Here is a 26807-nt window from a genome sequence, read left to right as displayed (position 1 = left end):
TTCATGTTGGCAGATAAGAGAATATGTGAGTGAGCAGGAGCCGCTGACACAAGGTGTTTTCTGAGATAAGTTCTGAGTCTGTAAAGACGGGAGTGACTCGGCTCTCCCGACCGTCGGGGAGACGAGCCAACGCCCGGTCGGACAAAAGAGCCGAAGTGACCCACTGATGAAATCACGCGTGGGCTCTTAAAGGTTCAAACGCGCGACACAATACGACTCACAGCACGCGGAGAGATAATGCCACCGCTGCCGACGCGACAAAAACCTTCGCTCAGTTTCTTGCTATAAAAGAGGGAATCCTGTTTTAATGAGCTCCTTTTCACAATTTAACCAGATACTTTTCATATAAAGTACAAGAACGGTACTCCTTCAAGCATACCTATGAATAAAACAAAGTCTCTGCACGCAGGATTGGCAGGTGAATTTCAAAACTGTCGTGAGTCATTGTGTAAATTCACACTTTTCCTCTTCCCGCTCCGAGTTGCCGCTGACTTTCTCTGTGACAAACAAGACGAGAATGTGTCTCTAACCTTCGCCGACTGCTGCCAGTGCTTGAGGGTAATTATGAAAAGTAGCATTGAGGCGGATATCTTAAAACAAATTAAATATCAGTGAACATGTTACTGCTACATTCAAGTTCAACCCTTTTAAAACTTTACAAACACAGAAGGTCTGACATCCAGGTTCACACTTGAGTTTCTATCAGATCTGTTATAAAGTCGTTATAAAGGTCTTAGTACCTGTCTAATGATGACATTGTTGACCGATTAATCCAACCTGTTAACGAGGTATGACTCTGATCGCCACTGTTGAGGCATGAAATCTCACTCTCTATAAAAAGGAGCCTTCAATTAACATTTCCTCCGTACGTTCGTGTCATCATCGTGCTTCCGTTAAGAACATACCTCCAACTTAGCTGTCAAACATATTTCCCAGGAGGCCGTGCTGACAAAGAGTTACTTAAAGGGATATTCCGGTGTAAGGTCTAACACACCGTGACACCGAGTAAGACCCCCTATTGAGAGATCAGGTTTTCAGACAGCTAGTTTACGTAGTTTTGGCAGTCTCAGAAATGCCCGCACGACAACAATACACTGCAGTATACGCCTCCACAAGCAAACCGCCATCAAAAAAACACAAATAATGCTCAGAACAGCACCAAATTTCAGCAACAGAACAAATAAGGTCCCGAGCATAGCATTGCTATTGTAAAGAGAAAACATTTCACCACTCTCCTGCCGAAGCTTCCTTTTCTGGGGATTACCGAGTGTGGTTGCAAAATGCTCAATTCCGTTCTTTTCCCTGTCCGCTTTCGATGATAACTGTTATAAACTGGTGGGTAAGACAAGTATGAACTTTGATTGCTTTTCCATGGAGTAATAATCATACATTTTCATCCTTGAGCTGCGGGACAACAGGAAGCTTCGGCAGGAGAGTTGTGAGTTTTGTTTACTTTACAATAGCAATCCGGCTAAGCTAACAGAGGTCTGATGCCTAGAACTATGTGCTGAGACCCTATTTGTACTGTTGCTGAAGTTTGGTGCTGTTCTGAGCATTATTTGTGGCTTTTTGATGGCGGTTTGCTGGTGGAGGCGTTTACTGCAGTGTATTGTTATCGTGCGGTCGTTTTTGAGGGTTGCTAAAACTACGTAAATTAGCGGTCTGCTAACTTGATCTCTCCGGGGGGGGGGGTCTTACTCGGTGTCACGGTGTGTTCGACCATGTGTTACATTTAAACTGGAACATCCCTTTAAGTTGTTTAGGCCTTTTTCAGATCTTGTAATGCACTACCAAACTTTTAAAGCTAATTCTAAACCACATCGTCACTTTGGGTCGGCGTTGGATAGGAGTCGTCACCCCCAACAGGGGGACTCAGACTACACATTGCTGCTTTACTGGTTTAAGATGCGGCGGTGTTGTCATCAGTCACAGCTCCTAAACATTTTACCGGAGAACAGGGACACTTCACTGACAGAACATCTGAGGAGAGAAGACATCACAGTGCTGCCCGCAATGTCTGACTGACAGCTGATTTCTGGGGATTGCACTGAAGAGACGACACAGCGCGAATGTTCAGCACCAAAGATGTCGCAGGAAAACAACATCAACAGAAAGATCTTCTGGCCTGTGTTTCCTTATAAATCTTCTTGCGTCAGCGTCTGTTTGTTGAGCAGCTCAGGATTTCGTCTGTGAACGCTTCGCCAAGAGATTTCCAGCTTCCCGCCTCCAGAGAGACGCGATCATGTCGGCAAATTAAAACTGTATTAGATGACGACTAATATAATGAATTGAGGGAAAAGGTTTTACAGAGAGTATTATTCCTCCAAGAACCTTCACCAGGACACATTTCTGTACATTTATTGTACGAGGTGAACAGAGTGTCTCGGATTCTGATTGTAATTACTCAATTAGCTTTGCAACAGCCGCAATTAGCCCTCACCCTGTGTCATGCAGCCTGAATAGGCAAAGACCTTGACTGCTCAATGTACAACGAGCTGGAGTGAAAAGACTCCTGATGTGTTTTTGTGATAGTTGTATAACTACCTACAAAAGTGATGCAGTGAATTCAGTCATTTATGCTTTAACAATGGCTCCTCCAACCACTGAATGTTAACTGTCATTCAGGAAAATACATTCAACACATGTAACAAAACATTTCACATCCACATTATATGTTTAAGAGCTGAAATGAGCAGTAGAAGACCGACCTCTACACGAGGCCACGGTCCAGCATTTGTAAGCGTGAAACCACTGAATACATCGAGGAGAAGTCGAGACATTCTCCAGCTGAGTCCGGGGGGACAAAACAAATAATTTTTACGAGATGTCAGCTGCAGTCAGGCGAGGCAACACTAAGCAAGACACCGCTGCTTGAGATGCCCTTTCAACTTTTACAAGCGTGAAACCACTGAATACGACTGCCACTGTTCAAGAAATGGGACATTTTACAGTTTACATGTTCGTGTCAACAAAAATGTATGTTTTTCATGAGATGTTGTCGAAACTGTTTTAGCTCGAAAGGCAACTGCCAAGTTAGAGACCACTGTTCAGGATTGCGTTTCAACTTTACCAAGCGTGAAACCACTGAATGTTTTTTTAAAGATTCATTCTCGAGCCGCGTTTGTTGCAACAACACCAGATATTTTCAAATAAAAACAGTTGTGGTCAGCAAGCAAGAGACCGCTGCTTGAGATTCTGCTTCAACTCTTCCAAGCGTGAAACCACTTAATATGACTGCTATTGTTCAGGGAATGGATCATTTGCCAGTTCACAGGAGCGACTGCCAAGAGACCACTGATCAAAATGGTGTTTTAAATTTTCCCAGCGTGAAACCACTGAATATTTTTTTATTCAGTGGTTTCAAGATATTTTTCGAGGCGTGTGTGGCAACAACACTAAATATGTTCGACAAGATCATCTTCAAAACAGTTAAAGCTGGGCGAGGCGACTGCCAAGTAACAAACCACTGGTCTGAAATCGTGTTTGAACGTGAAACCGCTGAATTAATTGAGGAGAATCGGGTCATTTTTTATCCATATTTGTTTTCCTTACCCTACCCTAAAGTGATTTTTGTGGCTAAACCTAACAAGACCATAAACACAACGTTGTCACATCGTAAAATAAAAAAAAAACTGAACAGAAGGAAATGTAAAGTTGCAGTTTTAATGTATCCATGATTTGAAGATTGTAGTTTCACCTGCACTCATCGCCCTCACAGTAGCTGTCAAACTGCAGGAATGTGAAATGATAAATATCCTCCAATCGGACATTGACGTATCACCACAATCAAGACGTGGACACACAATCGACTCCCTTCAGACGACGAAGGCAAAACTATTTTCTTAATTAAGTCGGAGAGAAAAAGGAGAGGAGAGAAGTAGGACAGCCACTCTCACACCAGCAGGAGGAAACCTGATGGAATGTAAAATGGTAGCAATTATGTTTAATGTAGATCATCCCTTTTCCCTTTATTCCTTCATCTGCCTTTGTTGTTTTTTTTCTTTTTTTCCTCCTCTTCTCTTGACAGAGCCGAGCAGAATGCAGGAGGGAGCCGCGAAGAATGAAACAGCTGGCGGTGAAATGAAAAAAAAGTGCGATTTGAGCCAATGGATTAGGCGGAGAGGCAGAATGTGCAACCACGAGGCAGCGATGAAGGCCGCGGCCGCTTTTATTAATTGAAAACTTTTTTTTCAATTATCTCTCGGTGCTCGCTTTAAGTCTGGCTACAGAGAAAGAGAGAGAGAGACGGCCGAGGGGCTGTCTAGTTTTTAAGAGCGATCCAATTGGCTTCATCGTGCGACACGCGGCAAACGAAGAAAACAGAAACAACAGATCATTTGGAAACGTGTGCTGCTGTTGTTGCGTTTAATCGTTCAATCAGACGTTTATTAAGCGCTGCTGTCACGTCACTGCTGGCATATTGAGCGCTCTTCACCCGCCAGCAGCGACTGAAAACTCAAGATATTGGTTGAAATTCACTGTGATCACCCCGCGCTTCAAGTGTGACATGCACTTCTCGCAGACTGCGAAAATTAAGCTGACAACAGCCTGTCAGATTTGGACGAACTCAGTGTTGCACGCTGGTCAAGATAAAAGAGGAAACAGCTTTCCTCGGCTGACATTTGACAAAGATTCCTTATCACACAACAAGCAAATACTCAACGGGTAAAAAATAAGACTGCGTTTGTTTGTCAGCTGTCTTTAGAGACATCAGAGCGCCGTCGAGGGTTAAGAGCTGGACAACAGGTGACAAGAAGCAGAAGTGGATCCGTCTATTTCCTCGTCCGAGGGCCTGTAAATAAATAAAAAAACAAACACAATATCATATATTCTCTAAATCCTTCTCGAGGCCACAGAATATATTGAGTGGGATCTCGGTTGAACTTCGAGCTAATGCAATCTGCTGCGTGTCGCACCGCTCCTTCTCTTCCACGTTTCTCTCAATATTCTCTCGGACGACATCGAGTGGCAGAGTTTATTTGGAGAGCCTCGGTTTTATGGGCGCTCTCAAGCAAAGTGGTTTCTGATGACTGCGACATCTACCTTGAAAGAAGCACTCAACCACAGACCTCGTCATCCGTCCGGACTCTTATTTTTACCGACAGTCTTTCTTTTGTCTGTTTTTCCAGGTATCTAGACTTCTGATAACTTTAGATTTCTTCATTCCAACATTTGAACACGAACATCTGTAAATTCTCCCCCAAATATTTTCAATTATCGATGATCTTTGTGTCGGGCTGCTGCGCGACGCCTTCCCAGCATCCCAACACTGATCCCAACCCATCAGTGCCTGTTGGTAGTCTTTGGATTGAGACTCAACGATCGTCCATCTTTGTGGTGCGTTTGTGAACCTTCCTCACAAAGGCTTCCAGACACAAAGCATTTATTACACAACCCGAGTGAGCCGCTGAACGCGTCGTGGTGGGAAGGCGGTACACTCCTGAGTGATGTGCCAGACATGCAGACGTCTTAAACTGTCATTTGTGTTGTTGATTTATTTTATTCAATCCATTTGTCTATGGAACATGGATAATAAAAACGCATTTTGCATTTATGTCACAGCCCTTTTGTTGTGGTAGTGTTTTGTGTTCAGGTGTCGCCCTCCTTCTCCCCCCTCTCGTCCTTGTGGAGGTCCACACCTGATCCTGCTCGCCACGTAGGCCCGGTGATACAAAGTGCTGCTGGTGCCGGTGGGCCGGGCGGCTGTGGAATGACTCAGCTGTCTTTTTTCTTGTAAATAAGCCATTTTCAGCTTTAACAACTACATCCTGTTTCCTTCCCCTCCACTTTCACTCCACTCCGTCACTCGCCCTCGTCACCTGGCTTTACGGGGGACGTGAACATTTCAAAAAAGAAAAAGGAAAAAGGCGACGTACCACGCTGCGAAATTAAACCTTACAATCCCCTCTATTTTCTGCGGTTGCTTCGGTACGAACGCAGCGGCGCCGATTTGGAAACGCGATCCTCCGACGCTGAGCGGCTGAGAAGGTGCACGCTTCTAAAAATAATGATTTCGTGTCAGGTGCTGGGCTGTGAAAAGCATGAAGGAAAAAGAAAGTGCAGCTTCATCGGTATTGATCAGTAACTCCCGCAGTTAAGATCATCTTGTTCTACAGAGCCTTCAAATTTCACAGATAACACGCCTGGAAGGAAGACGAGAGATTAGACAGTCCTCTTCTTCTTTGGCCACGGGCGGGGAAAAAAAAAAAAATTATGAAGGATCCGAATGGAATGTAAAAAATCCTGAAAAGATAACAACACTATTCTGATCTTTAACTGCGTCTCCGGGGAGATCAACTTTGACAGATAACAGCCAGCGAGAAAACGCGGAGATGAGCTGTAATGCGTCTCCCGCCGTGACAGTCATATTTCTGCGAGTTAAAGTGTGTGAATTAGTGTGCGTTCGCGGCTTTTCCTCTCCCGTCTCCAGACCCCTGTGTGTTGTCACGGAGTCACTGTTCATTAAATCAGTGGAGGGCGATAAACACATGCAAACATGACGCTCTGTACGTACGGATCTGTGCACGCAATCGGGATAACTGGAGCTGCATAATGTTGTCGCTAACAGAGGAGCACATGAGTGAAAACACATCTGCAGACACACACGCACACACACACACACACACACACACTTACAATAAAACCCATCCAGCTGTCAGGTTCGTCCCCTAAAGTAAAGCAGTGTATAATTTGGTGCTTACATTTATATCTCATGCATTTATATCTCCACAGCTGTCAGGCCCGAAGTAAAGAAATACACAACACACACTTACTGGCTTGTCTAACCCCCACACACAGAAACACACACACACACACACACACACACACAGATATCGTAATGCTCATTGACAGACGTAAAAAGCAAACCGGAGGGTCAGAGTGTTTCAGATCCAGCAGGAGAGAACAGCGCAGGAGTTTTCCCTCTCCTCCTAAACTTGGCCGCCGACCAACACCTCTGACTTTTACAGCTCACTCACACAAACACAAAACAAACACACAAATGCTGTAAATAATCCAACACACACACACACACATGCACAAGACAACTTACAGCCGCTGCTTTGTGAGGCTCAGAGTCGATCACAAAACATTTGAAAAAAAAAAATGTTTTGACAGAGTAACAAATCGAAGGAAAAGGAATAGTTTGACGTTTTGTTTCCTTGCGCAGACTTAGATATGACAGTTGTAAATGACCTCCGTACAATAAATGGCGGCTGGACGGGTCACACACTGGACTTTCCTTCTGAAGATCAGGGCCGGCGTCTCGTTTGTGACCAAACTGTGATCGTCTCACAGCTTCAACATTCAAAAGTGAACAGTCCAGAAGTCATAATATGTCATAATATTGAACTTTACTTTGAAAGTCTAACCAGATGTTGCGTATACAAAGAGATGCTGTTGCTAACTGGACCGCGGGGCCCTAAACGTGCAACTTTCAACTGTTCTTTTACGTTGTTTTTGACCAGAGTAACGAGAGATAAATAACGTGGCACTTAGTTAGCTATAGAATTGCTCTGGACGAAGCCAACCTGGCTGCATCCCTCTGTGTTTTCAGTCAATGTGCTAAGCTACGCTAAGCGGCTACTTGCTGCAGCTCCGTATTACTGCACAGACATGAGCACATCCTTCTCTCCTATTACTCTCGGCAAGAAAGCAAGTAAGTTTCATGGTTCCTCTAAATGTAAAATGTTGTCGACTGGCTTTTTGGACGACACAGCATGTTGAATCAGCGGCATAGCCATCGAATAAATCACTCTGATTGGCTGCTGAGCGAAGCAAATCAGCGCATGAGAAAAGAAACAAGTGCCATCTGCAGCTGTTTTATCAAATACATCCTCGAATACTGCTTTATTATTACAACAGTTTGTGTATACGTAGTCCTGAGTCTTTCAGTTTCCCTTTTTGAATAATGAAGACAAACTACCGCCACCCAGTGGTGCGGAGGGGTATCTCATCATCCAGACACAGAGGGTTATGAGCTCGTTGGCCATCAGCTGCAGCCTTCGCGGTGTGTTCAAATGCAACACTCCTGGACACAGACGACACGAGGTGACGCAACAATCAGGCCTCTCAGACGCCGGCGCCGCTTTGATGTCAGTTTGTCAGAGTCGGATCACAGAACTTTCCTGATTATCTTGATTCAGTGTGCCAGGAGACTGAGATGGAAGAGAAAAAAACCCCCCAGAAAACTTTAATTCCGAACAGGATTATGAGTTCTTGTTCACAGACGGACCGATCTGCCAATTTGTCACCGAGCAACTCAAAGAGGACTACCCGCCAAAAACTGCCCTGAGCTCCAGAATCAGTGAGTTAGTGGGTTGACTTTTGCATTAAAGGCCCAACAGCTCTGAAAGCCTCACAGCTTATGGTCTTAGCCATGAGCTCCCCCCCCAAAAAACTCCATGTCACCACACAAGCTGAGCACACACACACATATATATATTTTCCCTCCCTGGTCAAACTGTGATCCGCTCATTTAGCAGCTCAACACAACCTCCATCCGTCTCACTTTTCCCTGGAAGGAAAATACGGCGGAAAACCAAATATCTGCCGGTCATCTGCGCTGACCTGGCAGATGATGATGGAGGTTTTCTCGCCGCGGTATGCAGACTTCTGATAAGGAAGCAAGGAAACACGAGCAGGAAGATGACAAAATCTGACACCCGCGCGAGGATTCGGATCGCCGGCTTATCTGAGGTTACGAGAGATAAATGTCAGGTAGCACTTTAGGAGTTTCTTCCCAAAATCAGACATATGTCATTTGACACGATTTCCACAGAAACTTTTTTTTTTAAACAGCAGGCAATTCAGGTGTTTGCCAGGCAAAATGATACCACTCTCACAGGCTGAATGTGCTGTAGTTCAGAGGTAATGAAAAGAGAATTTCATGTATTTCTCTCCCACACATACCAAGCTTAAAAAATAACATAAAAAGAGCCCGAACAGTGAAAAGCTCTGACTCACCATTTATTGACAAGATTTCAAAGCCTCCGGGCGTTTGTTAGATTCTTTTGTTGTCAATTTCAGTCGAGTGCGTGGTTTCAAATGAGGCGTGCCTATTCCCTGATGCCGCTCGGGGTTCGCAAGTTTGGGAATTAATTCTTGATTTTTACCCCTGATCAATACAAACAAACCCCGAACATTTTCCCTGCTCCTCAGAAGAAGAGGAGTCTTTGACAGACATGATACCGAAGCTGTTAAGAGTCTGAGCTTTTTGTTTCTCATCCTGCGTTTTTTTCTTTTTTTTGGTTCCACTCTCAGAAGATGCAGCGAGGATGGAAGCCGGGCTGCTGTCCAACACAGCGGGGCTTTGCACTATAAATAAAACATCTGCCTTTATAAGGGTCGTAATCGCGTATTCAATCACAAAGCCTGATTTTGATTGCGAGAAGAGAGGAAAAGAAGTCCTGCCCGCTGGGGGACGGTAACCTCGCCCGCTCCTGTGCAGCTCATCGCGTTGGAGGAATCTAAAAGTTCCCGTCACGCGCCGTCTAAAGCAAATCATCCATCTTGTTTTCCCACACAAAGCCGATTGATGATAAATCCTTACAAATGTAATTTGGCTTTGAGAAAGAATAATTTACTAGTTAGCGAATTTTCCACTTACTTTAAGCAAAAAACAAGATTAATTGGAATTAATGAGACGGGATGCCTGACGGATGCCGACATGAATCTTCGTCTGGGCGCCTCACGGCGAGAAGATAATGCGTCTTTTGTGACGGCTGTCGGAGCCGATTCTGAATGGGAGCCATTAAAGAGAATGTATTGATGTTTTCAGCGTTCAGTAAACAAGTCAGAATTCTGACGCTTGACATCAGCTTTAATAACCGCCGAGGACTCGACATGTCACTCTGCGCGCTGAAACATGATGTTTTTCACTCTAAATCAGACGTGGTGGCAGCGGGAGTGTTTGCTCTGGTAAACAAATACTGGTGGAATCACTTCAGAACCTCGGCTTCATGAAACGAACAAAGTTTTCCCCAGGTTTGGGTGTCGATCCTCATTAAAAGAGAAGGTCCACGGAGCCGAGGTGCCTCAGTCGATTGGGTTGATATGTTTTATTCTGAAAGATCGAGGCGATCTGTACAGCTGGAACAACCCAAAAGGTCTTTCTAGAAAGCTTTTGAGACTTATGAGGATTTTTTCAAGGCCGGAGAAGAAAAAAAAACACTCTGGTTGTCAGGTCAAGTAACACGTATTGATGTAGCTAACAGATTTGTCTCAGAGGGCTTCGTACGCAGAGGTGGGTTAACTTTGATTTCACTTCTTCTGATGCATTTTTAAAGCAGCTGCCCGAAACACGACATTCTGATGTGTGTGGTTCGTTCTTCATTATGGAACAAAACAGCCAAAACTGAGCCTGCTGCTTTGACTTTCTGTGTACACTTACTTTCAATATTGTATTGAATAACATTTATATATAACAAAATGTACTTTTTTTGTAAGAAAAGGTGATTTTTGAGTCTCACCCTGATGCTTTGGGATGGCGGCCAATTCGTCCTGCATCCCCCAAAATCTCAAACCTTGAAAGTGGTCAAGAATTAAGCTGCATCATGGGTCATTCTCTTGCAGGTCAATCTCCAACAGGTGAACAGATAAATTCATAGTAGGTGAAAAGGATTGTGTATTTGTATTTCACTTTTCTTATCCCATTACTGGTATTAGAGCAGTCTTAAACTGTATGATCAGTCATTTTAACAGCTTTGGCAACAGATTCTAGTAATCTATCAAGTGTTTAAGTCATTTGATTAAGCAGGAATGAAAAATATTGGCAGGTTCTGGCTTCGCAAATGTGGATATTCTCAAAAATACGCCACATTCACACGGCAGCCATTTTCCTCTGATGTCACGCTCGGGGTGGGAAACACAAACGTTCGGCTGTGACTCCAGGTTGCAAGTTGTATGAACACAGAAAGTCTGAACAACTGTTATCAATCGCCACTTTCCAGTTGACCGGCAACTGTAAATACAACGGATAGCGTAAAAATCTTGCGGGACGTCTAGTTGTATATCAAGTCGTATCAGCCGACCACTTCCTGGCTCAAACTGCAGTTCGATGCGGCTCGATATCCCTCCAGATGTTCCGCTGTCCATCGTATTTTTAGTCGCTGATCAACCGGGAAGTGTCGAAATGAAAATGATTTGTCAGGTTCCTTGGGTTTATAAGACGTGCAGCCTGTAGCACAGCAGTATAGTTGAGCTTCTAACATTGAGCGTGATGTCCGAGGAAAATGGTCGCCATGCAAATACGGTCTACAGACTCAATAACGTAGAGGAAGAAAACATTCAACTGATGATCCTGATTTTCAAGACAAATGTTCAGGATCACAGCCGGGACGTGCCAAGTTTGATCACATCATATCACAAGACTCAGAGTTATCTCTTGTGCCGGTGCCAATGTGCAGTTGCGTCTTTGGGCCGAGCTTCTCAAAGTCGTAGTCGATGTTAGTGTTTCATATTTTGGGATTAATCAGTCGCTGACACTCATGTTTACACGAGACCAGGAGCTGATTTACTTCTAAAAACAGTAAAGTTGTGCCAGAGCTGAGGTGATGCAATTTGTTCTGCTGGCAACACATACAATCAGTCGGAGTGTCAAAGAGACTTTTGATTCAGACGGAGAAGAAAGAGAACCGGGGGTCACGGAGGCAGGAGGTGAATAAAAGCCTGGCTGTCTCTCACCAGATAGATGAGCGACACAAACGCCTTCAGTGGGGAAACGAACAAAAGATCAACACAAGTTTCTCCGTTTGAACATCAGTGGTAAGGTCACCATCAAAGATGAAGTCTAGCATCTCTGGCTGCCAGAGTCGTATCATCTGATACACTGCCACATTCATTCTCAGCCTCGGCTCTCTGTGACACTGGATTTCAAAGGGTCAGCAACAACAGACACACAGGCCACTTTTGTCCATTCCATTACAGAAACGCTGCAGGGTTCCAAAACGAGTTAAAATTCCATCTTTTAGACTAAAACGACTGATTGTAGGACGAGTCTGCACCCCAAGAGAAGAGAGAACCGCTGAGCACCACCCAGACCGAAGAGCCACAAACAGCAAGGCCACAAAATACAGGAAGGTTGTGACAAGGACACCGAAAAAACACAAAAATAATCAAGGTTCCTCTGACAGTGGACGCCGAGAGGAATTACATTTTTTTTTTGTGAGAGTGGCTGAATTTCTTTTTTTCCTCCTTTTCATTTTAATTAGTAACTCACAGACAGGGAAGGCAAACACAGAGACAACCAGAGAAAAGACGGACAAACAAGTGCGGAAAAAAAACTCTCTGGCAGTCGAATTCAACCTGCTCTATAATTTAACGCTTGAAGGAAACAACCAGTACTTGTAAGTAGTCATACAAAATAAAGATAACGAAGCTTAAGTTCATGTAATATTAATAATATCAAGAGACTCTTCAGTTCTCCTCAACCATACAAATTGGGGTTTTTTTAGCCTCTTTCAGCTCTTGTTTTGGTACAAATTGACTGGCTGCCATCAAACAGCAGACAAAGTTAGAAATTAGTGGTGAGCGATGTGAAACGTTTAGCTACAGCTAAGGGTTTCCCACGGGGAGCTGGTGGAGACCAAACCGAAGCTAAAAGAAGATTGAATGTTGGCCAGAAACATGACTCCACATGACTGTGAAAGAGGAATTTTCAGCAAAAGTTTGGCTGAACATTTAACTGATTTTTTGACAATCTAGATGAGGCAAAAAACAAACTTTCAGAGCAAGATATGAACACGATGCTTCCGGTTAGAAAACAGATCTTATGACTCAACATAAAGGTCTTTTCTCTGGTGTATTGTATGTTTTGGCAATGTTGTCAGACTCTCAGAAAGTCAGAAACAAACTCTTTTAGTGGAAGTAACTTTTTGACAGTCGTAGCTGCCCCGGAGGATTACATTACAGGAGATCCGCTGGACAGAATCCAAAAGTCTTGGGAAGTTTGAATAATTTACGAACCAACACACACCGAAGAACAACTCCCCTTTAATTTTATTCTTCATCTGCTCTATATATAAAAGTACAGCTGCTCTGTGTCACCTGCTGGAAAGGTGATAATATGTAAAGGTTTGTTCACAGCTTTGTTTCAGCTGCTCTTCTCCTCTGCAGCTGTGAACCACAGCAGCGACTCCCACCTGCAAGAGAGTGTTTCTACAAGGTGTCGATTCAAATAAACGTTTAAATCGCCGCTTATAGCAAAATAAAATCCTCGTGTCTCCACGCAGGAGGAACATGAACAACGCAATAGGGTTACGGATTGGTGCGGAGCTAATATTTAATATTCAGAATAAATATCCTACCAATAAACCACCAGAGGATGAAAGACTGACTGCAGAGGACATGACTCACCGACGTGCCACCGTGGAGAGATAGCTGGAGATAGAAAAATGTCTGGAAACAATGCTCCTGCCACTCTGAACAGCAAATGTACCACCCCCATTTCAAAATTTGAGGCGCTTATAATATTAGAATCCAATCATTTGCATCATCGTCGAACTGTGTCTACCAACAACTTGTGTTGAACATGGCATCTCAAGCTGCAAACATCAGAGAAAAGATGGGAGAAGAATGAATCTTAAAAATGTTCAACCTCCACACTCCGAGGGGAAAAACAAGACATTTGAAAAGGACATTCATGTGAACATGCGCGACCAAAACCTGAAATAACCTGGACCGGGACAAAAGAAAAAAAAAACAAAACATCCATGACGAATGTGTCGCTAAGTATAGAGCAGAACACTGCAAGAGCAGCACAGAAGAGGAAGAGGAGGGAATCCTGAGAAGAAGGAAAGCAGGACGGCGCTGCATTAAGTAATTGGTTGCAAAGACGCGATGAGGCCTCTTCTAACCAGCGCTGGGAGGAGGAAACTTCATCCACATCTGCTGGAGTCTCAGCTGGCCTGGCAGAGGCTCGGCTTTAACTGGATTAACAACAAAAGCGGAGCTCAATAACTAATAGGCCTCTTCTTCCTCTCCTCTCCTCACTCTGTTCCTCTTCATCCCCGTCCCCCTCTCCTGCCATCTCATCGTCTTCCTTCTCCTTCAGAGCGAGGCAGAGAGATAATGCAGAACACTTTCATGCCTTCTGCTGAATTAAACATGGAGAGAACAGCTTGTCCTGGGTGCTAAAGCTGAAGCGAGGAGAGAAGGAATATGCAAAAAAAAAAAAAAAAAGGAGGATATGTACAATTCCGCCCCTGCTCTGGGGTCCCTGGAGTGCTGCTGAGCGTTTCTTTACAATTAAAAAGATCTGTTCCTGAAAGTCCAGGCTGAGGATAGCTAAACAGGACAGCCTTTTTTTTTTCTCCACTAATTGGCCGGGTTGAGAGGGACTGTCAGCTGTCGCTGGGCAGAAGCAGCCAATCGCGGAAGCGCTGGGGTGGCATCGCACTTGAAAATACTCCTCTGAGGCTTCCCTCGGCACCTTCAGCTCTCATTGTCGGCGCTGTAAATCCCACCTTGCCAATTCCTTATTCCTTTCGCACACACTCTCTGTCGTCTTTATGCCGCAGCCTTCCAATTGGGCTCCACAAGTAACAAATCTGCCCATCTCTAACTCCGGGCTGGATGGTGAATAATTGACAGTGTTTCAAACGTTTCTCAGTCTCAGGTGGTTTACAGAAAAAAGAAAAACCTGGCGATGTCTTCTCATGCTCTCGGCAGGGGCCGAGGTTTCAGTTTATGTTCTGCCTCTCTTCTTCTTCTTTTTTTTCTTTTCTTTTTTTGACTCTGAACTTGTCTGATCTGAGAAGAAAAAGTCTCCCTTTCTCTCCCGGCCTATTTGGTATTCCCCAAATGGAGCGCCGAGCTTCACCCCCCTCCTCGTCCTCCATCCTCCCCGTTTCACTCTCAATCCCCTCTGACGGAGCCGAGTGACCTGTTACAGCCTCCTCTGCTTAGCATGGGCGCCACAGTCACGGCGGCAAGGACAGGACTTTACAGGGGTCGCGTTCAGGACTGCAAGCTACCCACAACACAGGCCACGCGAGGTGTGGCGGCGGGCTAAAAAGAGCAGAGAGAGGCGGCTTGTAACGAGCGTGACCTCGTTTTCAACTCGGCGGTCGGGCTGCTGGGACAGTCGGCTTTAATCACTACAAAAAAGAGCAATCCAACAGAGTCTTATCTCGTTTAAGAATGAATAAATCTCTTTTCCTTTATCATCAAAAGATAAATGATCTTGTTAAGCACCATTTGAATTCATTCATTTAATTTGTTTCAAGGTTGCTTTCTAGCCTTCGTGTGAAGATCTTCGACATACAGACGCAGATCGTTTCCTCTGTGGTCTCTTTTTAACTCCGCTCATAAACTCAGCTGATAAAAAAACATCAAGAATCTTTATCGTGAATGCAAAAGTTTCCCGGCTCCTATTAAAGCCTTTACAAACTGAACCGTTAGATACGTTTCACACTGTCCTGATTTGCATCTTGTTAAATCGTGTTAATGACTTTAATAATCACAAATTGTGTTATGGCGTGACGGCACTTTTCTCCTGATTACAGGATATTTGAGCCGTTTGAAGACGAGGCACCAAACCCGACCAACCCCAACATGCATCCGGCTTACAAATGTGATATTATCAGCTGTTCCAGTTGTTTGTTCTCAAACAAGTCCCAAATATGTTTTTTTCTTGGCCAAGTCAAGTTGAATCATTACACAAGCCAAGAAAGTCCCAGGTCTCAGATCAGATGAACCTGTGTTATAGTCATTAGCCCCTTTCACACAGAGAAGACACATTATCTCCGTAGCGGTGGTTCACCAGTTCTCCATCGATGGTGATTCACACAGAGCGAAGCATCTCCGCCTTCAAGACGAACCGCTGTGTAATTCACAAAGAAAGCTGGCACTGCGGCTCCTAAAGAGGCGTGACGGTGACATCATGATGATGACGTCAGTGTGTTTTCAAGGTGTTTCCCAGGTGTCCTCCTGTCAATCTAAACCTGCGGACAGTTTATAATCATATGGATGCAGTGATAATGTGCAGTGATTGAAATCCTGATCCACCAAACATCCTGGAAAGTGACAAAGCTACGATTTTCCCGCTCAATTACATAATTACATAATCGGCATCAGTGAACAGGATGCTGTCTGACTCTGTCAACCTTGGGGAAAGAGGCTGTTTTCTGGGGGAAAGTTCACTGAAGTCTCGGTCAAGAGGGCTGACTGTCGCCATGATTATTTTTTCACCACAAACACTCAGTGAGTTAAAGTTTTTTGCCGGTGACAGACGCTGTTTTTCGGGCAGAAATGTGATGAGGAGTCGGAAGGACGGACAGGTGGAAAGACAGGAGGACAGACAGGGGGACAGACAGAAGGGCAGACAGGAGGACAGACAGGAGGACGGACAGGAGGACAGACAGGAGGACACACAGGAGGGCAGACAGGAGGATGGACAGGAGGACAGACAGGAGGACAGACAGGTGGACAGACAGGTGGACAGACAGGAGGACAGACAGGAGGACAGGCAGGAGGGCAGACAGGAGGACAGACAGGAGGACAGACAGGAAGACGGACGTTTCTTAACATATATCTGAGGTATTTTTTCCCTCATATAAGTTGCCAAAGACAGTTACAATAAATACGTTACCTTGGTTTGGTTCTGTAAGGTTGCTTTGTGGGACATTTCTCTTGATTAAGTTGAGTGAAGGACCTGTGTTGTTATCAGACTGTCAGATCGACACGCCCTCGATACACACAGCCGGCTGATCTGTTCCCACTGGTTCGATTCACAATAATGCGCCCCTGATACTACCTCCAGAGGCAGATCAGCGCTGGAGCAAAATTTCCCCCCTCGCCGCCTCCGAGAGATTCACACAGAGGCGGCGGCGGGGAATCAGGATCCCCGCAACCAAATAGCAGTGTGAACGTGGCTACTGTTCCATCGATGTGGTGGCCCGAGATTACTTTTGGTATTTTGCCCCCGCTGCTCTTATTTTGGCTCTAGTGCTGTAAGTGGTTACAGCATAATTGGTTATTTGATTAATAGGCTACTTCTATGCACTATAACACTTATACTTATTAGTCGGGGGTTTTAAGTGTTGTTTTTTTTTTATTTTGTGTTGTTATCAAGATTAAAGTGTTCAATTTCCCAATTTTATGACGCTGCGGTGGTGATGTCGGCCCAGCACGCTCGGGGGAACGAAGAGGAAACACTCATTATTGGTAATCAGTGAATTAAATGTCACAAAACAAATAAGAACACAAATAACTTTATAAAAGCTTGTAAAAATCATTCCATCACTTCTAAACAATGACATACAGACTAATCCAACGAGTCAAGTCATCATGTCTGATGTCGGACTTTTATCAGCTTTTATAACGTTATTTGTGTTTCGTTTGTTTGTTTTGTGACAATTTAATTCACCGATTATCAAGAATCAGTGTTTCAATATTGCCACCACAGCTTAGTAAAATTGGAAAATTAGCATTTTAACGAAACAAAACAACACACAAAACCACAAGCATAGAGCGGCTGAGAGAAACGTGACAGTAAATGACAACGAAAAAGCGCCGTAAAGACTTTCACACAGTGAGAAATCATTAGATAAATAACATGAACATTTCCCCCTGTGCCCTCGTAAATGATTAACCTAAAAAGGGTCTGGTGGTAGGGAGGTGGTCTGACTCTCTCAGGGTCACGGTAAGCAAAGCGTAATCTGTACATCACGAGTCAAAAGTCATGTTAATCGTTTTGCCGGGTTTAAACAAGCTGTCCAAAGCAGCAGCAGCAGTCTGGGACCAGGTCAAGGGGAAGTCGCGTCATGGATGGGCATCATGAAACTAATTCACATATTGAGACATAAACAGTGACCCGTATCATATATTTTTTGGACGTCCCAGATTTTACCACCAAGCCAAAGCTTCATCTTGACTTTCATACCTGCCAACCTCGAGGCCAGGGAGGATCCTGGGTCCCACTCTTCTCTGCCCTCTAGTGACATTCAAGACTTTCTTTGAATTCTCACACATCTCAGAATAATTCGCCTTGTGTGAATATGCTGCATAAGGTAATATTTACCACTTTTAGTCATTTATTCATTTTTTTTTTCAGCCCCTGCCCTTTAGAGTCTGTGCACACACACACAGCACTGCCCTGCGTTCATCAGCCTCTCACCGGGAATTGATGCGGTGCGACCACCCGCCCCTCCCCCCCAGGTGATTGACAGAAAAATAAATGTGGCATATTTTACAGCCCCCCCCCCCCCTCCTTTTTTTTCCTTTACGAGTTGATGTTAGAAATGGGAATTCTTCTCTCCAGGGCTTCTGAAATCGAAAATACTCTTTCTCATCTCCATTTTCTCTGGCCGACTCACACTCAACGAGGAGGGCGAGGCCCGACAACACAGCAGACGACACACTGCCAGTGCAGGAAACAGGTTATGATGACTAAAATGGTAAAAAAAAAAAAAAGAAAAAGTTGATCATTAATCGGGAGAAATGCGGGAGAAGTGTGACCCCGGGGAGGAAAACCGGGAGAGGAAAATAAAGAGTAGGATGGTCTGCATGTTGATAGGAGCTTTCTCCACTCGGCCGCCTTCGGAGGCATCACATCAAGCGGTGTTCACGCCGTCATGAGGAGAACGAATAAACGCATCCTCAGCATGAGACTGCATTCCTAAAGCTCAAAGGCTTCACACATACATAAATCAGCTTCATATATATATATTTCCGAGTAGCTGCAGATAAGCGAGAGGCTCTCTGGATGGTATTCATGAAGCTTGTATCTGAATAAAACAGACGCAGATAACATGTCATCACCGGGTTTAGATGTAATACCACATTCAATTCTGCAACCCAGTTGTTTCTGTAATGGTCGGCTTCCAGGTGCGATTGCGTTAAAGTGTTTGAACTTTGAGGTAGGCCGCTGTGACAAACAGGATCCTTTTTCTCAGTGTGTTTGCAAAACTTGAATCGTGTCCTGTAGCAGATCTGTTGAGGAGGCTAAATATCCCCGAGCAGGTGCAGCGTTCTGCGCTGCGCTGTGAAATGTGCTGAGGAAAGAAAGAGGTGTGGTATTTATAGACTGATAACATGGCTCGGGCTTAATTAATTACCAGCTTCCCCACAGAGAATTTTTTTTTACAGAAAGGTTTTTTTTATTATTTTTTTTTTATTGAAAATGGGTTGTGCAAAAACAAAAGTTATGACTGATGATGAGTTTCTTCTCACCGAGGGTGCGCGCACGCTGCAAGACTCTGGGACTAATTAGGCACCAAAGTTGTGATCACAGTCGACTGTTTCGAATTATGGAGCTGCGAGAAGCCCCCGGAGAAAAGATGTGCTGAGGCATTCGATGGCCAAATAGAGGCTAAGTGTGCTGGAGTGAGATGAAGCTGAGCGCCTCTGAAAAGTCAGGGATTTTATTATTAGGAGGAAAATCATCACTAACATCTGTTTTAATAAGATAAGAAGACATGTTTTTAATTGGGAGATGCAGGAAAATATTATTGTAGTTCATTATAAAGCGTCCACATGGCGCCTCATATCTTTCAACTAAACGCTGATTCAGGTAATTATTTTTTTTTTTTGTCCTCCAGAATTTTAAAACATCTGCGTCTTGGAGCGTGTGCGCACCCCGCTGAGAAAACACACTTTTAAATCCAAACAGTACTGCAGTGATACGATAAAACCAGACTGACTACATGTGACACGTGTGGCAACAGAAGTTACAGTATGGCTCGTTTCTCGTTCACTTGCACTTTAATTGGCAACCTGTCCAAACACACTGCGAGATGTTATGAAATGTCTCCACGGAGATGTATTGTCACACAGCAGATATAAACCGTCTCATTGTACAGAAGAACAGATTGCACAGTGAATAATGCTCAACAACAAGCGGACGACGAGGGGCTCGCTCTCAGAGGGGGGCGGAGCTGAATCTGGCGTCCTCAACACAACAAATATCAACCAGCCGAGGTTCAGAATTTCAGATTTGAAGGCTTTTAATTCATGGATAGGTCTGTGCTTTCTAGTAAGACCCACAGACTACAACTTTACTAATGTATTCTGGGTAATAAAATCTTATATTTTATCACAATATACTCTAATATGAGACGTGAGTAAATGAAATGGGACAGAGATCATTTTCAGTAAACCAGTCTAAATGCACCGACCTCTCCAGTGATGATAATGTCTCAGAGATTCCCTTTCAGATCCTTTATCATAAATATCACTTGTGTTGCATTAAGAAAACCCACAAAATCTAAATGTAGTGGAGCTGACTAAAACTGATCCCCCGATCCAACACTACAGTAAGAAAGTGTGGTCGTGATGTGAGCATAGTGAAGCTCAGTTCAGCTGCTAAAGCATGTGGCACCAGTCTAGTTTGTCCATCTTTATTATATTTTTCTTAAACTGTGGCCTTCATTCCCATTTCCAGGCTCTCTATAAATCTCCAAGGACGTTTACCTGTGCTGCAGAGATTTTTCCGTCGCTGCAGCTTCTCTGCGTCACCTCACAACCATCTTAACAGAAAGAAACAAGTGATATATTTAAATAAATCGACCATTTGGTGGTCTGACAAGAAAAAAAAAGATGAGTAGGAAAAACCTGGGACTCAATAAGGCAGATGTGTTGCAGAAACATAAGAGCTTAATGTGCGTTAGCAAATGTGTTGAAAAGACATCCACTCTCAAAAGGACTGTACATTGATTTAGTCCTCAAATCATCCAAATCTGAAATTGTGACTTTTTCAAACGCAGATTTGCACGCTCATCAAACTCATTTAAGACGTTATTTCGAGAGAAACTATAGTTCTGCAGCGTAAAAGAAAACAAAGGCCTGGGAGTTTGGTGAATTTCATTTAGCTGCTCTCACATCCTCTCTTTAAATGTCTCTTAGGCCGTGTCTCTCTGTCCATTCAGAACAAAGAATCTGAGCAAGACTAATCCGGTACATAGCCTAAGAACATTCTGCGAGACATGGAAAATGAATACATGAAATATCGCAGCCTCCAACAAAAGCCAGTGAATATTTTGCCTTGTTGAACGCGACCCAGATAGGAACATAAATACGAGTTATCCCCGTTCTCCCTGCACACAGTCATTGCGGCACTCGTCTAAGCCGCCCATTATGTAAATAAAGAAAGGGCAGAATCAGAGAGAGAGAGAGAGAGAAAGAGATGAAATGTGTGTGTGGCACAGGGAAACATACAAATGGTGCAGGATGCATGTGGAACAGAAAGAGAGAAGAGACACAGAGAAGAGAGGGAACAAGGAAAGAGCAGCCGGAGAAAGTGAGAAGAGACTTAAAGAAGAAAATAGAGCGGGAAATAAAGAAAAGCACATCTTTTTTTACCCATTAAATGAGTCATTACCGACCCAATGTGGTACTGTGTGAAACCCCCAAGGCTCCCGGTGCGTCTTTTTCCATAGCGAGATCAACACCATTACACAACAGTAAGAACAACAAGAGCAACAACATCTACGACGACAACAATAACAACAACTGTGCTATAGTGAGACGACGCCCAATATACAGATGATGCACATCATTAACACCACAGCCAGCCGCACATTAGCACACATTGTTCAGTCTGTTATGTTACTCAGTTTGGTGGCACCCTCGCCTCGGCAGCACCTGTTAGGAAACCAGGTGGTGTCATGGGGTGGGTCGCCACTGGGATGAACACAAATCCCATCTTGGTCGCCAATTTGGCGTTTCAAGTTTTTTTAAAACGAGACCCAGGCATGTCAGGAGAGCTGGCGTCAGTCGCAACATCCACAGAAGCCGTTTGGACAGTCTGATGTCGAGTTCAGCGAGTTCATGAAGGTGTTTTTTCCTATCTATTTTGAAAGAGGAAGGCGATTTTTCTTCTTTTTTTTTAAATACTGTTGATTTTGGAGTAGTGGTCATAGCGCTCCCGGCTTTGTGAACGATGTCTTCAGGTATAAAATACAAACAATGTTGTCACTCGACACAATCACACACTTGCGAAAGCTGAAGAAACAAGAGCGTAGCAATGAAGCGGCATCGCATCAGAGTCGCCGTGGTTTTTGTTTGCTTTTTGCAGTATTTCTTTTTTTTTTTTTTCATTTTGTTATATATGGCTGACACTGAATGAGAATCTGTCTGCAGGAAACAGTTAAACACAGTCACATATTCAGCCACGGTGCACTACTGCCATCACAAGTTTCTCTTCATCAGCTTCACGACTTCTTTTCAACTTTCTGGTTCCTTTTTTTTTCTTCTAATCCTCTTTTTTTCATATAAAATCATACAGTCAGTGTCAAGCAGAGAGGATATAATTGATGGCATCTCTTTAATCAGGTTGAATGTTAAGCAGGAAGGTCTTTAGCTGATGGAAGCGATGTTGATCTATTTGGTGGCGAAGGGGGCTGCGCTCCCCTCTTCCTCCACCACGTCTCCTTTAAATTCAGCCCTCACCTTTCCTTTCCTTTCCTCTCTCTCTTTCTGCACTCAGACATAAATGGCAGTCCGGGAAATAACAGAACCATCTCTCTGAGACTCCATGTCGTCGTCCAGGTACACATCCATCTCTTCCTCACCGCCGTGGCCTCTGCGGACATGATAGGCTGGGGGTAGCATGTTCCCGCCTCCCCCGACGCCTCCGAACCTATCGTATCGCTCTTCTTCATCCTCCATGCTGTCGTCCAGCTCAAACTTCCTTCTCTCGGCTTCGTCCATCTCGCCACTGAGGAGGATGTCGTGGGCGGACGGGGGGTTGCCAATCGTGCCGTGGTGCAGATGATGGTGGAAGTCGTTGGCCTTTTCCGTGAGAGTCCCTGTGGCGTCGCAGCCCTCGCGGTATGTGTAGATTGGCCCGTTGTTATTCGCACCCGTCCCGTTCTTACTGCTGTTGTTGCCGGTCCCGCTGAAGAGCAGGCGGGCTTTATTGCCATAGTCGCCACCATTGCTGCCACCGCTGCCAGTCGCTATGGAGTCCCCACTGCTGGGGAAGCCACGCCTCTGCTGCCGGCGACTCCGGGTCAGGAGAACGGCAACGAGCGCGACAACCAATAGTAGGGCCAAGAGGGAGCCAATCACGGCGCCCGCCACAACGCCGGCACTCGACGGGTCCTCCAAGGCTTCTGCAGAGGGGATGGAGGGGTTGGTAGGAGGGATGGAAAATGGGTAGAGGAAAAGAAAAAAAGGGCAGGAATTGATGGCTGTTTTTAAGGAAGTCTTGCTCAGTTTGGGAGGAGGAATTCACAGTTCTTCTCGTATTGTAAGTGTGCTGTAGTGATAGTAGTAGTGTCTTCTTCTACATGTGTAAAAATCCTCTTACAAGTGTGTAGTAATGTTCTTCTCAGTGTAATCCCTTGGTGAGGGTGCAGTCAGTCATTGCTGGGATCAGGCTGAATGGGACTCATTCACTCTCTCCCAGCTGCTCATTGCGCTGCATTTTGCAGACATTTTGCTCTATACACATGTCTGTCCAGCTGCTGGCACTTGAGTTTTTGTCGCCCCGCCCCCCTTTGCCAGCTGGGGAAAAAGCCTTTACTACTGTAACGGTCCATTGTTCTATACTTGATGTTGGTGTGAGCCAAGTTTGCCTCGCCACTCTTGTTTCAGTCGAAGATTGAAACAAAAATGAGAGATGGGTTTACAGCATCAGCAAAAAGCAGTTTGTTTTGTGCCTCTTGCTCTCTTTGCCATGGGTTAGAGGTACCGACCCAGGAGAGCCGCACAGACAGACAGACAGATAGAGACAGACACTCAGGACAGACAGGCAGAGGGGTTATTTAAAGAGGTTCAGTGGAAATGAGCACACAGTCGCGCCTGGATAGTGCTGCGATGTACGACATCCCTCGAGCCCTCCCAGTGTTACCCTCCCTTTCTTTCCCAGCCACCTAATTGTACCCACTCTTCTTCCCCTCTCTTCATCCTCACCCCCCCCCGCCAACATCTGCTTCCACTGCTTCCTCCCTACGCCTCTCTTATCGGTCAGCTACTCAAACCGCAGGGCAGAGTGGTCGCCCGCTGTCAACCCAGGACCAAGTCCAGATCTCACTGATCGCAAGCTCACAAAAGGTAAAAGGTTCACACTGCGGTGCAAGACTCTTGCCAGGACAGTTTTAAGAGGATTCTCCACAGGAATACGAGAGAGAAAAGAGGGCTGGCACAGATAGTGTCGGATTTGTACGAGTGGATTCATGCTGGGCTAAAAAGAGAAGAAAAGAAAGTGTCAAACCAGGCGTGGAGAGCGTTGAGCCTATAGTGCAGTACAGCACAAGGCCAGCTAATGTTTTTTTTTTTTCCAGTGGATTGCGTGCTGATTTCTCTTTGCGGTGCAGCGAGGGCAGTAGAACGCAGAGCAGCAGGGAAATCTGAACCTCTTCCTGTTTTATGCAAATAACAGCAGTGCTCTGCCAGCACTCCTGGCAAACACAGCGGTGAATGCCAATCAAACAATCTGCGCTTGGCTGAAATGAGCACTGTGTGGGGTTACGTGCCAGGGCAGCACTAGTGAGGGAATGACATTTTTCATTCTTTCAATGAAATCACATTGGACATCAAATAATGATCTGTATGGTGCTGGCGAATATGAGTTATGCTGACAAAACCAGTGGGGGATGTCACTATAAGTGGGCCTGGACTGAGAGCCTGTGATTCAGACAAATTGTTCATTCTGAGGGTGTAGGAGGAAAAAAAGACAGGACATGAAACAGGAGAGGAATCGAGCGAGAGGGGAGAAAACTAGGAGGAGGCTTTCGGTTGAGAGAGGAGAGCAGATGAGTAAAGAGGAGAGGTCTCCGTCAGATTTCAAACAGTCTTTTGCTCTGGTCTCACAGGGGGATGCAGGAGGGTTATGCCAGGGTGAGACAGACGGGTTGGGCAAATGAGGCGGGACTCCTGGGACAGGATATGATGTCTAAATTAGGGGACAGTGTCTGGTGATATCCAATTGAAGTGACAGAAGGCATTAAGGATGATGAATCCAACTTTGCCTGTCCTAGTTTTCCCTCTCTGCAAACTTACCCACTGGATTGGAAACACAACCTGTGAGCCAGAATGGTTTATTTTTATTTATTTGTGTCACTCATATCTTAAGCATTTAGCGATATTTATCAAGTGGCTGGGTGCGAGACAGGGGAATAAAGGCACTTTTGTGAAAGGTCTTTTGGTGGCTGTCGTTCTTCTGTTAATCAAGTGCTTAAAAATCCATTATTCTGTTCAGGCTGTAAAGAATGAGGCTCGTACAACCGCTTTTTGACTCCAGAGTTGAGGGACACTGACTGATATTCACACATTAATGATCTTTTTGAGAGGGAACTTTACTGTCTTTGTGACGACTGTGAGGTAGCTGCCTCCTCTTTGTGTTGGTGAATGAGGTCAACATGATGAATTCAGCCACAGCTCTCAGGCAGGCGTATTCAATTGGCGGCTCACGGCCACATAACGACCCAGAAGACACCTGCAAGTGGCCCAATAGAAATTCATCTAGTGTCTGAGACAATAATGTAAACCAGCCTGCATATGGAGTGTTTTTATGTCCATATATTTCCACAGTGGTTTGTATGATGAGTCATTTGACCACATTGGCTATTAAGAGCGATATACATAATCTGAACAGCCACAGTGCCATCATATTGGGAAGAGATGTGACGCTGTTTAAATATGCCAGAAAAAAGGCTGGAAGTGATGGATATTTTTGACAGGGGGACCACAGTGTTTTCACATTTTTAAGCATGATGCGTGAACACTAGATGTCTTTAAGGAGCTGTGTTTTTAAAGACAAAATCAGGTGCGTTGATCAAAAAACATCTTTTCCTAACCCTAACCCGGTTGTTTTTGTTCCTAAACCTAACCAGATGGAAAGCAGAAATGTACAGCTGCAACAAAAATAAAAGTCATGTTTCAACATATCCGTGGTTTGCAAAAACGTACATTGCCGACATTCATTGTGTCGTTCAGGTTTGCACAAAACTAGGGACAGAACGTCAAACCCTGAGCTCCGAGCTCCGTTCTCACCTCCCACAGACGAACAATCACAGTGGGAAATGTCGAACTTTGTCGGTTTTACACTCCAGCATCAGACACTAGCAGTTCTGACTGTATAAAGGTCCCTTCATTGATTCACATTTACAGAATATCTGCTTCCTCAGTCACAGCCAACTTAAATGGATTGATTGACACTTTTGTCAGCATGTTTATTTGCTGTCTTTCGAATGGTTAGACGAGACGAGACGAACATACCTACAGCCGTTTATTATGACATCACATGATTATGAACGCTTTTGACGTTTTGACGATGCTAAAAGTGCACGTATGTACGGTAGAAAAACGATCTTCTATCAGACGCAGGGTCTCTGCGGGTGTTCTCTGACATCACTGACTACAATCTCAAACACTCATGGATGTTCGGCTCTGACGAAAAATGTGACAGACGCATGATCAACATCAGTGTCAAACTCCCAATGAGACGTTTCAGTAAACACTGTTCTATGATCACATCCCCCCCCCCCCAAAAAAAAAGAAGTGAAAAAAGGGGGAAAAAAAGGCAGAGAAACTATCGTTGGCAAGAAAATAGGCCATGCCTGTCATCCTTATTTCTCATCAACAGCAGCAGCCTGCCTGCATTAAGAAGCACAGTGATAAATGTCATGGAGAGAGGCAGGGGAGCTTATATCAGTCTCTGTATTAGTGTCATGTACATGGGGGAGATTAGGGGGGAGGGGGGGGAGGGAGAGAGAGAGAGTGAGAGACATGAAAACTCCCCATTTCTACTCCGTCACGTTCACTGCGGTAGGGATAATCTAAATGAGAAGATTTGGGATGAAGGTGGAGAGAGTTAGAAGGGTGGAGTGAGAACAGACAAACAGAGAAGGAGAGTGAGGGGGACA

At 44.7% G+C, this 26807-nt stretch overlaps 1 protein-coding gene across 2 annotated transcripts in view; it reads right to left on the bottom strand.

The window, feature by feature from the left end:
• Nucleotides 1–26807, bottom strand: part of pvrl2l (PVR cell adhesion molecule related 2 like) — a 322935-nt gene that overhangs the window by 109354 nt on the left and 186774 nt on the right. The window contains exon 7 of one of the 2 annotated variants that reach the window (XM_030411868.1): nucleotides 19115–23051. The exons of the other annotated variant lie outside the window; for it this stretch is intronic. Coding sequence (XP_030267728.1) covers nucleotides 22420–23051 — 632 coding nt within the window. The 3' untranslated portion in view covers nucleotides 19115–22419. Of the gene's footprint in view, nucleotides 1–19114; nucleotides 23052–26807 lie in introns of those variants that run through there. 2 annotated transcript variants of the gene reach the window in all.

This window comes from Sparus aurata, chromosome 3, assembly GCF_900880675.1.
Source record: "Sparus aurata chromosome 3, fSpaAur1.1, whole genome shotgun sequence".
In the NCBI taxonomy this organism is placed as follows: Eukaryota; Metazoa; Chordata; class Actinopteri; order Spariformes; family Sparidae; genus Sparus; species Sparus aurata.
This window is presented reverse-complemented; position numbering and strand designations above follow the sequence as displayed.